General features: G+C 39.9%; 1 protein-coding gene across 1 annotated transcript; it reads right to left on the bottom strand.

Annotated features, from left to right (window-relative positions):
- Positions 1 to 2973: 2973 nt before the first annotated feature.
- On the bottom strand, positions 2974 to 14603 carry LOC110930725 (lipoamide acyltransferase component of branched-chain alpha-keto acid dehydrogenase complex, mitochondrial). Its single transcript, XM_022174084.2, has 8 exons — positions 14348 to 14603; positions 11539 to 11679; positions 11334 to 11459; positions 4487 to 4863; positions 4161 to 4408; positions 3931 to 4019; positions 3320 to 3547; positions 2974 to 3215 (listed from the first exon to the last, which is right to left on the bottom strand). Exons 1-8 carry the CDS (start codon positions 14528 to 14530, stop codon positions 3102 to 3104), a joined length of 1506 nt encoding a protein of 501 aa, XP_022029776.1. The 5' UTR covers positions 14531 to 14603; the 3' UTR covers positions 2974 to 3101.
- Positions 14604 to 15301: the final 698 nt, after the last annotated feature.

A 15301-nucleotide genomic window follows, 5' to 3' on the forward strand; every position in this document is an offset into this window, starting at 1 on the left:
ACCCCAAAAAACCCCGGAGCTGTTTAACTGTCTTCGGTACCGGCCATTGTTGAACCGCTTCAATTTTTTTCGGATCCGTGCTCACCCCTTCCCTTGCGATTACATGGCCTAAGTATTCAATCGCACGACCCCCAAAAACACACTTGGACTCCTTGGCGAACAACCTGTTAGCTTGCATGATCGTGAGGACTTTTTCCAAATGAACCCAATGGTCTTCTTCGCTCCGACTGTAAACGAGTATGTCATCAAAAAAACCAGCACCCCTTTCCGGAGCATGGGTTTAAAGATGTGGTTCATTAACGCTTGGAAGGTAGCGGGCGCGTTGGTCAGCCCGAAAGGCATGACCAGAAACTCGTAATGACCCTCATGCGTCCGAAACGCGGTTTTCGGGATGTCTTCCTCTGCCATGCGGACTTGATGGTATCCCGATCGTAAATCTAACTTCGAAAAAAAAGTCGCTCCAGCTAGCTCGTCTAACAGTTCATCAATGAGCGGAATGGGGAACTTATCTTTTACCGTAGCTTCGTTAAGGCGTCTATAATCCATACACATGCGCCACTGACCGTCTTTCTTTTTTACGAGAACGACCGGGGCTGCGAAGGCGCTTTGACTGTCCCGAATCACCCCCGAATCAAGTAACTCCCTTGTCGTTTTCTCGATCACATCTTTTTGGACAGCCGGGTACCGATACGGACGCACGCTAATGGGTGCCGTCCCCTCCTTTAGCACGATCTTATGATCAAACCGACGCTGCGGGGGCAGCCCGGTAGGCACCTCAAAAACCCGAGGGAACCGCGCCACCAACCTCTTCCACTGGCCGGCTTCCGTCTCGTCAACCGGTACATTAACCACCCGCGAATGGTAAGTGTTATCCCTTTCCCCACCAGTTAGTTGTAGACTAAAAAATTGAGAATCGCCCGTGCGTACATACTTACCCATTTTTTCCAAGGAGCAAACCGCGAAGAGATTGTTTTGTAGGCCCTTTAGCTCGTACCGTTTCCCCTCTAATTCGAACTTCATCGTCATTTTTTGGAAATTCCACAAAATGTCGTTTAAAGGTAGAAGCCATTGCACTCCTAGGATCATATCGTAACTCTCGAGTGGCAACAATAAAACCTCGGTTTTGAACCAATTCCCTTGCATATTCCACTGGAAGTCCTTACACACTCGAGTGCTTGTAAGTTTTTTTCCATCCGCCACCCCCACCGTCACGGGAGGAATGGACAACGAATCACATTCCAATTTTTTTGCCAATTTTTCCTTGAGGAAATTATGAGTCGACCCAGAATCGATAAGGATATAAAGTTGACGCGTACCCATTGAACCGTTGACCCTCATGGTTGAGTAGGATGGCATGCCCGTAAGTGCGTGTATGGAAATCTGATGATCCTCTTCCTCCTCCTTATCGGATTCTGCTTCAGTTTCGGCTTGGTCTCCTTCATCATCGGCCTCAATAATGTAAATCTGTTTACGCGGGGTGGCGCACTTATGACCCGGCACGAACTTCTCCGTACACCAAAAACATTCGCCCTTGGCCCGTTTCTGTTCTAGTTCCTTGCTGGAGAGACGACGTTGGTTGTTGCTCGGTTTATACGATCCGGTTGTGGTGCGGTTGTTGTTGGGAGTAGGTAAAAGAGGTAGTTTCGCGGCATTTGTTGGCGGGGTGATCTTGTTGTTCGAGGATTTGGAGAAACTCCCACCCCCTTTAGATCCGACCCATTTTTCTTCCCACGTTTCATTATTGAGGGCTTGCGTCTTCGCTAAACTGTAGGCCTCATGCAAGGTACGGGGTTTGAACATCTTAACCGGACCACGGATTTCCGGTTTCAATGCCTTAATGTAAAGGCTAACAGCTTGGGTTTCGCTTAAAGTTACTTTGTTCAACAGTGAATCAAAGGCGGTATTCAGCTCCTGTAGCGAACCAGTTTGGGTGAGGGAAGCCATCTCTTCTAACGGGTCTTCAAATAAGGCATCCGAGAACCGAGCAGAAATCGAACGCACATACTCATCCCAAGGAACCTCGGCTACGGTGGCGTTGCGAGTCTTCATGAATGCCCGATGCCACTGCAAGGCGTCGCCTTCAAGATGAACGGCGGCACAACGCAGTTTGGAGTCGGGAGGGGTATCATCCATGGCAAAAAAGTGTTCGCAACGATAAACCCACCCTTCGACATCTTCACCCGAAAACTTAGGAAATTCAATCTTACCGATACGGAACGGCTTAGAGTTCCGTCCCTCAGCATCCCCTCCGGAAGAGCCGAACGAACTCCCCGAAGAATTAACCGATTTGTCACGAACATGCTTCAAGATTTCTTCCTGTTGTTTGGACGATTGCTCCTGTTGCTTCATTAGCGCGGCGAGGGCAGCTCGGATTTCAGAAATTGCTTTGTCGTGAGATTTCAGGGTGTTGTCGATCTCATTGTTGCGTGTGTTGGTCATGGCGACGGCAAAGAGTAGTTCCGATTGGGGATCGGAACGGCTCTGATACCCTTGATAGGGATGAACTTGAGAGAAACTAGGGAGAAGATGAAAAACGAATTCACTGGATAATCTCCAGGAATAGATAACATTGAATATTTAAACAAACCAAACCATAAGTTACGGAAACAACCCACAAGAAACAAAAGAAAACCATATTGGTCCCTAACCCATGCAAAAAATAAATAAACTGAAAATAAAACTAATTTAACGTAACATAATCAAGGGTTAGGATTAGTTCACTAGTGTTCACAATCAAGAAGGTTGTTCACAAATGAACCTAACCTATCCCAATATTAGTTACTACTTACTAGTTAAGTAGTTAGGTTTTGTTTATGCCATTTCTAGTAAAAAAACTATGAATGTTAATTTAAATATTAAATAGATGATCAAACACCAAATAATTTTAGTATGAATTTTGGTTACATTTCACGACTTTTTTTGATATCATAGAAATGTAGAATTCAACTCGAAAAGTTGAAGTGCTTTATTTAACTGATCATTAACAAAAAAAAAAAAAAAATAGTTATACAATTTAAGTCATCTAGCCTAAGCTCTGCTCCAACTGCACCCAATCTTTGATGCAAAGCAAAATATGGCACTTATGAGGGTTAAGGATTACATTATCTCGTATGCAACAATATCAACTCGGGTTTTTCAATAAGCTTCTTCCATTCATTGCAAAATAGCGCTACGGTTGCTCCATCAAGAATCCTATGGTCCGCCGCTATGTTAGCCTGATCAAAACAACACATTATAATATATAGTAATTATTATAATCACATACGAACAACTTAAACGTATATGTAATTAATTAGGGAAGTAAATGAAAAAAAGCTACCGTCATGAGTGAGACAGGGTACACGTTTCCATCGTCACCAAAAGAAGTGACCTTTTGGGTCCGACCAAGGGCTATGATTGCTACTTCGGGAACATTAATGAGGGGTGATCCAGACTTCCCACCAATCGCTCCAATATTGCTTAGAGTTATGGTTCCACCACGTATATCTTCAGGAGTAAGCTTGTTTTCGTGAGCCAACTTTTGTAGCCGTGCAAGTTCTTTGGTTATCTGAAAAATCGTCAACAATGTACTATGTAGCTAACCCCCTAAATTAAATGGTGTAACTTTAAAGTAGGGATCACAAATCGTGTCTTATCGGGTTTAACAGGTCTCTAACGACGCGTGTAACACAAGTATTAAACATACATACAACTCGTTTAACTACTTCATATCTCATGTTTATAACACAGTTTTACGTTTTATGCACCAAGAAGAAGAAATGATGGATCCTAACCTCATAATTATGTTTATTTTTAAAAAGTAAAAAAATCATGTTGTGTACTTTTTTAGTAAACAGGTCTAATCGTGTCTTATATAGATATCTATTGTCGGCCCTACTTTAATGCGTATTAGTGAAAGGTTTATATATAGTTATATGCTAAGTTGCTAACCTCAAAAATCGAAAGGGGTTGAACATTCTTTATGTTTGGTACAACTAATCCGACTGGTGTAGCCATCGTGATTCCTACGTTGTGAGAACCTAATGATCACAAATACAAAACCATAATTATTATCTTAGGTTGATAACGAAACGTTAAATCATTTTGTTGGTCTTATGATATATCTCAGTATTGAAGATGATGCCGCATTTCTAAATATAGTAACACGAAGATGTAAAAACCTTTTAGATTGACTTCATATTTTTCAAGATTGAAGGTACTATTTAGCAACGGATAACTCGTCAAGGCCATCGAGAGAGATTTAATCAACACGGGAAGAAATGTTAATTTAATATCTGGATCGGAATTCTGTTTTTGGAAAGCAACTTTAAGCTTCCAGAGCTCATCGCAGTTAATCTCCTCGATGTAATGAAAATGAGGTACGGTTGCTGCTGAGGTCATAAACTTCACCATCGCGCGTTGATAACCCCTGAACCAAAAACCAACAACCATTAAGCGTTGAAAGATATATATCGCGTTTCTAACACAAAGGGTGATAATTAGATACCTTATGGGCAATGTCTTGTCTTGATAAAGAGATTCATTTGTCATATGTTGGACTATTGGTTCTGGTTCCAATGTTGGTTTATCAGAACTAGGATTAACCATGGCAGGCTTGTTTTTTATGCTAGTAGCATAATTGAGGACATCTTCTTTTTGTATTCTTCCATGTCTCCCGGTTCCTGGGACATCGTTTAGATCAATACCGTGTTGGTTTGCAAGGTTTCGAACAGCAGGAGTCGATAAGGTTTCCCCTTTTTGAGTCTTGCTTAGATCCGAGCTTTCCTTACTTGGTTCGGTTGGATGAGAAGTTGGTGATGACTTGCCAACATCCGATGGGACTTGAGAAGCATCAACACTTATGCTCAAAAGTGTTTCTCCAACCTTAGATTAAGAAGTGGTCATAATAGCATCAACAAATGAGGTGAGACTCATGTTGGAAATTTGGTGAATGGATATTTAGTGAATTATAATTTAATAAAATTATAATTATTAATAAACTCTTCGTATGATGAATTAAAGACTAAACTCTTGAATAGGGTTTTTATGTCTTTTAATTTGAGTCTTTATGTCTCAGACTAAGTCTATAATTAAGTGGCTAATTAAGTCAGACTTTTCACTCATTCTCAACTCTTGTAAAAATGGTAGGTTATGTGCCTCATTTTGAGATGGAGAAAATGCTAGAAAAATACGAGAAGGGATACAAGAAAAATACATGAATATATGGAGAGTTTTGGGAAAGAAGAAATACTTGAAGACTCATGTTTTGGGTACTTAGAGAGATATGTTTTCTCTATACGATTTCGTCACCTTCGTATCATATTTTTCCACAAGTTCTAATACTATAATTTTATCTGGTGTAACCTCGGGCACGTGGCCATTTCCGGCAGTACAGACTGTTTCGGTTGTTGTACTCTGGGAGACAGGCGTGTCGTCTTTAATAGAGGCGCGAAATCTGTTTTAAGGGAATCGTGTTGAACGCGTGCCTCAGCCACAACCGTCAATATATGTTTGTTCTTTTTGTAGGAAATTATTGTACAAGAAGACGTGGTTGAAGACCTCGTTGAAGATTACACAACGGATTGTAAAAGAAGACGTGATTCAAGAGTTCGTTGAAGACTACACAACGGACCATACAAGAAGATGCGGTAAAAGCTCTTGTTGAAGACTATAGTTTGAATCAATTTGTATTGGATATAGTTATCTCCTTCCGCTACGTAACTTGAATTAGTCAATTGGTTTATCTTTGTTTAGGGATAAAGATAGCAAATTTGTTTTTTTGTTTTTCTGTTCCTATCGGTCCTAAATAACAGGATCTGAAACATTGTATTTAATCTTTGGCTAGTTCATGAATGAAATCATCCAGAAAACAATTGATTGAACTCGCTACTGATTACCTTTTCTACATGGTATCAGAGCAGGAAGATCAAAACTAAAATCCTCAAATCAAGCCTGTTCATGGCAGGCGGAAAAGACGGTGGAGAGGGATCCGGCAACGAAGCCACCAACCCGGGATCTCCCTTCTACCTACACCCATCAGACTACCCGAAGCAACTCCAAGTGAACGATACGTTAAATGACAACAACTTCAATGATTGGGTTCAAGAGATGACGAATTTCTTGTTCGCCAAGAACAAGATTGGGTTCGTGGATGGAACCGTGAAGAAACCAGAGAAGAACCATGCGAACTACATGCCATGGATGAGGTGCGACGCCATGATCAAAGGTTGGCTCACCACCGCCATGGAAAGGGATATTCGAGGAAGCGTAAAATATGCGAGCACGGCCAAAGAAATCTGGGACGATCTCAACGAACGATTTGGAAAGGAGAGCGCCCCAAGAACATACGAGTTGAAACAGGCAATAACATCAACAAGACAAGACGGGTCATCTGTTTCGGCTTATTACACGCGCTTACGGGGACTCTGGGACGAAATTGATTCGGTTCTCCCTGACCCTCGATGCGAATGTAACGGATGCACCTGTGAGATCGGCAAAAAGTTAGTAGCCCTAAAAGACAAGCAGCGGCTTTATGAGTTTCTTATGGGACTCGATCCCGACTTCTCTGTGATAAGAACACAGATCCTGGCATTAAAGCCGACGCCTACCATGGGTGCTGCCTATCACCTGATTTCCGAGGACGAGCAACAAAGGAGTATAGCGACCGGGAAGAAAACGAACATCACCACGGAAGCCGCAGCATTCCAAACTTCTCTCCAAAAGGGACGCAGCGCACAGCCACAAAGAAAAACCGTGGGATCAAAAACCGAGAAGACCGGTGACAAAGGGGGACATTGCACCTTCTGTGGGAAAGATGGTCACGTGGCAGAAGGTTGCTTCAAGAAGATTGGCTACCCAGATTGGTGGCCCGGAAAGGTGAAGAAAGAAGCAACCAAACCGAGAGCCGCCACTGTTGAAGGCTCGGCCCAGATCCCAGGTCTCACCGAAGAACAATTTGGGATGTTCATGAAGCTTTTTGGCAAGCAAACTGATCAGAAAAGGGATGGAAATGCACCGGTGGCAAACATGGCAGGTATATTTAATAATAACGGCGAGTGGGTCATGGATACGGGTGCTACCGAATACATGACCTACATAAAAGAGGTCCTTGAAAACTTAACTAAAAACCGAGAAGCACCTGTTACCATACCAAATGGTGAGTGCGTCCCGGTCGAAGGAAAAGGAGATGTCACCTTCACAGGAGGCATTAAAATTAAAGGGGTTTTGTTTATTCCAAATTTTAAATGCAATCTTATCTCAGTGAGTCGACTAACAAAAGATTTGCATTGTGCCGTTACCTTTTTCCCGGATTTTTTTGTGATACAGGGCTTGAGAACGGGGAGCTTGATTGGAACGGGTAAGTGCAATGACGGCTTATACAAGATTCGGTTTGACCAAGAAAACAGAATGGCAATGGTTGCGGTTTCGGCTACACAATGGCATAAACGTCTCGGTCATCCGTCTAGTGTTAAGATGTCACATGTTAGTTCACTTGTAGTTCTTCCCGATTCAAAGAACAGTTTTTGTGATTCTTGCATTAAAGCAAAAATGTCTAGACTTCCTTTTCAATTGAGTTCAATAAAAACGGTCGAATGTTTTGACATGATTCACTGTGATATTTGAGGAGGGTACCGCACTTTTTCGCTTACAAATGGGAATTATTTCCTTACTATTGTTGACGATTTTAGCAGGGCAGTTTGGGTTTATCTCCTCAAACAGAAAAGTCAAGCGAGTGATTTTTTGATTCATTTTATTAACCTGGTCAAAGCTCAATTTAAAAAGGAAGTAAGGCGAGTACGCTGTGACAACGGGGGAGAGTTTGTTTCAAATCGGATGAAGACCTTTTATAGTAACCATGGCATCATGCTTGAAACCATATGTCCGCACACCCCGCAACAAAATGGGGTGGTGGAACGTAAACACCGACACCTGCTAGAAATTGCCCGAGCCATTCGATTTGAAGCCAGTTTGCCAATACGATTTTGGGGGGAGTGCGTGCTAACCGCCGCTTATATTATCAACCGGTTGCCGTCCAAACTAATTAAGTACAAAACACCCTACGAGATAGTATGTGGAAAACCCCCAACGTATGATCACATGCGTGTTTTCGGGTGTTTAGCTTACTTTTGGAATACCGACACCAGAGGGGACAAATTTGCACCTAGAGGTAAACCCGGTATCTTTTTAGGCTACCCGTATGGAACAAAAGGTTACAAAGTGTACGACACGGAAAACAGACGAATGATCATAAGTCGTGACGTGCGGTTCGTAGAAAATATATTTCCATACTCGGGAGAGGGTATTGCTAAGTTCAAAGGGGATGAAGAAATTATGGAACTGTTTCGTAATAATGAACCGAAGGGAACAGTGGGGATTAACTCGGAAAAGGGGCCCAATCCAGAAACCCTTGGGCTCGACCTTGATGAAAACAGTGAAACAACAAAGCAGCCCATCGGCAGTGAAGAGGGCTCACAACCGGGCCCAAGCGAACCACAAAGCCCAGTCAACAATGATCCATTCGAAGAAAACCAAACTGACAATGAAGAAGTTGAACTTGTGACTCCAGCTCACCAACAAAATATCGAGACTACCACAGAACCTGCCGAGACAGCACAAAGACCCCAACGAAACAAAACTCAGTCCACACGTCTAAGGGAATTTCAGGTCAATCTGCCGCCGTCCATCGATCATGCACACCCAAATTCCAATCAAGCCACCTCAAGTTCAAATCAAGCTCACTCCACGGTACATCCACTCGCAAACTATGTTACTTATGAAAGTTTTTCTAACGATCATAAAGCGTTTCTTGTGGCCATCTCTTCGCAAGATGAGCCTAAAAATTTCCATCAAGCTTCTCAGGATGAACGTTGGAGGGAAGCTATGAAACAAGAAATACGTGCCCTTGAAGAAAATGGAACGTGGTCATTGGAACAACTCCCACCGGGTAAAAAGGCTATCGACTCAAAGTGGGTGTACAAAATTAAATACAAGCCAAACGGAGAGATCGATCGATACAAAGCAAGACTTGTGGCGAAAGGGTACACTCAAATGGAGGGTGTTGACTACCACGATACCTTTGCACCAGTTGGGAAACTGGTGACAGTTCGAACACTCCTTAGCTTGGCCGTGAAAAAGGATTGGTTGATTCACCAACTTGATGTAAACAATGCCTTTTTGCACGGAGATTTGGAGGAAGAAGTGTATATGAAGTTACCACATGGGTTTTCCAACGCCAACGAAACGCGAGTTTGTCGGCTAAGGAAGTCACTATACGGCCTTAAACAAGCCTCTCGTAACTGGTACCACAAGTTTACTGACGCATTGTTGCAGCTTGGTTTTGTGCAGTCTAAGGCAGACTATTCGCTTTTCACCTACAAAAGGGAAAAGGATTTTGTGGCTGCATTAATATACGTAGATGACGTAATCATTGTGGGAAATAGCTCGTCCATGATCACGCACACAAAGAAACAGCTCCATGACCTTTTCACCATCAAAGACCTTGGCAGGTTGAAATATTTTTTGGGAATAGAGGTGGCACGTACCGAGAAAGGGCTAGTTTTGAGTCAACGCAAATACACACTTGACATATTGAAGGAAAGTGGACTGGAAGGTTGCAGGCCGAGCCCACTTCCTATGGAACAAAATCTGAAAATCGGCCCTGACCTCGAAGAAGAAAAAGTCGATGCTAGCTCCTATCGACGGTTGATCGGAAAACTTCTTTATTTGCAAGCAACTAGACCCGATATCACATACTCGGTTAACGTGCTAAGCCAATTTGTAGGAGACCCTCGGCAGAGCCACATGAATGCCGCGGTTCGTGTGCTTCGATATTTGAAGATGACGCCGGGACAAGGCATTTTGTTACCCAAAGAAGGAGGCACACGACTAGTTTCCTATTGTGACGCCGACTGGCTAGGGTGCCAATTTACGAGACGTTCGCGTACGGGTTATTTATTATTACTTGGTGGGGCACCTATTTCGTGGAAGTCTAAGAAACAGTCGGTTGTCTCTCGGTCTTCAGCAGAGGCAGAATATAGAGCCATGGCCACCACTGTCAGCGAAATTCTTTGGGTCCGATTCCTTCTAAATGAACTTGGTGAAAAAGTGGAGGGTGGAACGACGTTATTTTGCGATAATCAGGCTGCAAGACATATCGCAAACAATCTCGTCTTCCACGAGCGAACAAAACATGTGGAAATGGATTGTTTCTTTGTCCGTGAAAGAGTAGAGTCAAAAGAGATTGAGCCGAGATACATTGATTCAAAGCTGCAGCTAGCTGATTTACTTACGAAAGCTCTAGGGGCTTCTCAGTTAAAGGGGTTGCTTGTCAAGTTGGGCATGCGAGATCTACACGCTCCAACTTGAGGGGGAGTATTGGATATAGTTATCTCCTTCCGCTACGTAACTTGAATTAGTCAATTGGTTTATCTTTGTTTAGGGATAAAGATAGCAAATTTGTTTTTTTGTTTTTCTGTTCCTATCGGTCCTAAATAACAGGATCTGAAACATTGTATTTAATCTTTGGCTAGTTCATGAATGAAATCATCCAGAAAACAATTGATTGAACTCGCTACTGATTACCTTTTCTACAATTTGATTACATATGTTGTATTATAAGTTATATTCGTTAAGATTTGTACATGGTACGGTTACTACAATTTCCCAAATATGTAAAGAAAGTATGTTTACTATTTTTTATATTTATTTATACAATTTTTATTATAATTGTAACCCATGTCCTACAACTCAACCTATTTTCGGACCTCAAAACAAATTCAAATTAAAGTGGCCATATGTATGCTTTTACTCACAATAATAAAATAAACAATTTGTAGTTGACAAAGATAAACAAGTAACTACTATTTAGAGTAAATTAACCAAAATTTTGGATTTACTTTCTAGTTTTTTGAAAGTATAAATGGTCCTCAGGTTTTGCACTTTGTAACGCATTTAGTTCCTAACTTTTGCCAAAAGTACACGAATGGTCCTTGTAGTATGCACTTTGTAACACATTTAGTCACTAAACGTTGGGTACTAAATACGTTACAAAGTGCAAACCACACGGACCATCCGTGTAGTTTTGAAAGAGTAGGGACTAAATCCAAAATTTTGATTAACCACAGCGACCATATGTGTACCTTACTTATGTCCCAGTGACATGGTTTGGTGGTAAGGTGTTCAAATCCTGCAACGTGCAGATACAGGAGTACTGCTGAGGAGTAGGTTTCTTTGCCGTTCAAAGAAAAGAAAAACTAATACTTATGTTAATTTAAACCCGGAAGTGCGTAAACATATTTGTAGATGAAATCTGTCATTTTAGTTTTATGCAATACAGAGTGTTTAATAATTTTTACCTTCACAATATCACCAGGAACATGAAGAAATTGAATAACTTTTCCTTGGTATCGGCTTGTTATTTCTATGGTAGCTTTGTCACTTTGAACTTCACAAAGAGGTTGATACTTTTCCACTTCATCTCCCTACCATCAAAGAATTGCTTTATTAAATCTGAGAAAACAAACCAAAGAAATTTAGTAATTAGCCGAATCGACGACTTACCACCTTCACAAACCATTTGAGAAGTTCACATTCCGCGATACCTTCACCCGTTTGTGCCAGGGGTATGTCGATTATGTTGTCCACTCGTTCAAGAGCCGCCGCCACACTAGTTGACAAGTAATGAACCTTGTTGTTATACAACTGCAAATCAAACATTTGACAAACAAAAAATCATCATTAGTTTAATGGTTATATGTACATTTGTTTTCGCAATAACTTGCTCATTACAAAATTTTAAAGGAAAATTGGTATTTAATAAACCAACCTTTAACCAGTTGGTAAATAATGATCCAACCTTCAAAATTGGTAAATAATAATCTCACCTATCAACATGTTGGTACTCAATGAACTTCCGTTAATTTTTTTTTAACTGAAGTTAGTTTTTATGTTTTATTTATTACACAAACAGTCCTTGTAGTTGTAATTTACTAGCTTTAACTATTTTATGAAACAAAAAGACCACTCGAAAATCCTCCTTTTTCTCGATTTGAGGTTTATAAAATAGTTAAAACTAGTAAATTACAACTACAGGGACTGTTTGTGTAATAAATAAAACTTAAAAACTAACTTCAGTTAAAAAAAATTAACGAAAGTTCATTGAGTACCAACATGTTGATAGGTAGAATTATTATATACCAATTCTGTAAGTTGGATTATTATTTACCAACTGGTTAAAGGTTAGTTTATTAAATACCAATTTTCCAATTTTAAATTAACAAAAATAACAAATGCAAATCATTTAACTTTTTATCAATGGTTCATGTTCTTTTAAATACCGTGCTATGCAAATCATTTAACTTTTTTTCAATGGTTCATGTTCTTTTAAATACCGTGTTTCTTACATGCACACGGGTAGATTGTGTATACGAAAAAACATCATACTACGACCTTTTGTAGTGGGCTATATCTTGGCGTTTTCTCCCCCCAATCACGCCCAGCACCCGCCCTCTGGGCGTTTTTCATCATTTTTTTTTCTTTTTAGCGTTATTTAAATCACGCTGGAACAATTAAACACCCACCAATCACAGCTATCTTCTTTAGGTTTGACCAATACCCTTTTTTGGTTAGTTTTTTTTATTTTATTTAGTTCTTTACACCCTTTTAATATAATGCCCACATCCCCACTACACCCGTTTTAGAAAAACGTCCAATAATGCCCCTTGCTGACTGTACTGCCACATGGCGGAAAATGCCCAAGGGTGGGAGTATTATTCACCCAAACCACTACACATGGTCTAATAGCCTAGTGACGTTTTGGGGGTGAGATAAGACTTTGGGACCGACAGGTCTTAGGTTCGATTCCCACAAAGGGATTTTTCTCATATTTATTGGGTTTCCTCTTGAATTGGTGTATATACATTATGTCTAGTGGAGTGTACATGATCGAGTGGTTCCGCTGGTGTCACGATGATAATCCAGTGGTCCCGTCAGTGATCCAAATTTGCACATTACATTTACGTTATTATCTTTCATTTTAAACTAGTATTAAGCACCCCCCGCGTTGCGGCGGAGGCGAGCACTAATATCACACTACTGCCAGCGACCACCGACACTGAAATTTCGGTGTTAATGCGAAGAAATTAAACCGAAACGTAAAACATAGAATAAAATAACTAAGCTGATCTAGGACTCGCGCATTACGATGAACCCGCGTCTATTTTTTTCCCGTTTGACAGGTTCACCGGAATCTACATATAATATATATCATTACAACTATACAAACCATAATGCATACATTACAACAACCATTGCATCGATATGTTGCAAATTATATTTATACAAGATTTTAGCTAAATTAATTAGATTATTATAAATAATAATAATTTACAAATAAAACAAAACAACTTTGAATGAATCAAACCGATTGAATATGGTAAGATAATGAAACCATTATTTGATTAGGGTACAACCATTTAAGCACAATTTACAACCATACATGCATACAAAACACATTGAATTTGGTAAGATAATAAAACCATTATTTGATTAAGGTACAACCACTTAAGCACAACTTATAACCAATATTTGATTAAGGTACAACCACTTAAGCACAACTTACAACCAAACACTTAAGCACAACTTACAACCAATATTTGATTAAAATACAACACTTAAGCACAACTTAGAACCAAACACTTAAACACAACTTACAACAAATATTTGATTAAGGTACAACTATTTAAGCTCAACATACAACCATACATGCATACAAATGTTTTAAATTAATAGTATATAAATATTTTTAACATCGTATGAGAAAAGTATTAATCCCCAAAATGTCCCTTTTTACTTTCATTTTTATTTTTTTTAAGGAATAATGGATTTTAATAATCCAAACTTTCACCCATTGGCCAACAACGGACCCAACTTCAAAAATAACATGTGGTGGTCCCAACTTTTCGTATATTGTAAACCAATGGACTTTTACTAATAAAAACCTTAATTTCTTTTTGTCTCCTTATCCTTTTCGGCAACTTTTTCGTATAATGTAAACCAATGGACCTTTACTAAACCGAAAAGGATAAGGAGACAAAAAGAAATTAAGTTTTTTTTTAGTAAAAGTCCATTGGTTTACAATATACAAAAGGTTGGGACCACCACCGGTTATTTTTGAAGTTGGGTCCGTTGCCGGCCAATGGATGAAAGTTTGAATTATTAAAATCCATTATTCCTTTTTTTAATAAAAGTATTGTAATGCGCCTCTCCGTGGGTAACTCGTAACCATGTATGTAGGGTAGAATCCGCAATTTGACAAGCAATAAAAAATCCAATATACATTTTCCCATGTACAAAAAGTTGAAAAACAAACCTTATAAGAGCAGTCAAAAGTGGACTTTATAGGAGTTGAAGCAGCAGTTGAGAAGTGACCCACCACCGTAGGCTTCATCTCCGTCGCCTCCACGGTGGAAGCCGGCAACCGCCGGCCAAATAAACGATAGACATTACCGGACCTCCAACAAGACCTCTTCTGAAAAATGCTACGGGCCAACATTATGAGTATAACAATTTGGAAATAATAATAATAATAGTGTCACACTTAAATAGTTAGATGTGATTATTAATTAAGAAACCGTATGTATATATTTGTAGAACAAAGATTCAAAGGGGTACGGCAACTGGCTACACCACCACGTGTAGTTCAAAATTATATGCGTGTTTGGCAGGCAGAATGATTTAACAAAACCAGAAAATAAATTAAAAATATTTTTGTTGTATGGGTTCTTGACAAAACTGATATAGTTAATCAGCTTAATTAAATAATATTTTTAACCGATTATTTTGAATTAAATAATTTGTTACAAATAAATCGGTTATGATGATTTTTTTAAACGTAAACTTCAATAGAAAATATCAACCCAAAAAACAGGGCGATACAACAAACATACTACATACAACAAACATAGCGGCGCAGCTTGTTGCCCGTTTACCAACTATCTCGATGTAAATTATTATACGTTAATTTAATCTTATAATCTTTTGAAATAACAAATTTACACCAATTAGTCCAAGACACAGACCTCACTTTCAATTTACTTCTAGCCCAAAAGAAAACCTACCGACTTAATTCCACAAATGATATCTTCCACCCGAACTTGGTTGTTAAAGAATTTAACTCCATTCCTCACGCGCCAGATACTTCAACAACCGATCAAAACAATCCCGTAAAATAACTCTTTAGCCAACCCTTTCAGCCTGGCATGATTATGGAGGTCCATAATCTCCCTCCCTGACAGTGTAGAGAAAAAAGGGCGTTACTTTACAC

The sequence above is a fragment of the Helianthus annuus genome, chromosome 3 (assembly GCF_002127325.2).
Source record: "Helianthus annuus cultivar XRQ/B chromosome 3, HanXRQr2.0-SUNRISE, whole genome shotgun sequence".
NCBI lineage: Eukaryota > Viridiplantae > Streptophyta > Magnoliopsida > Asterales > Asteraceae > Helianthus > Helianthus annuus.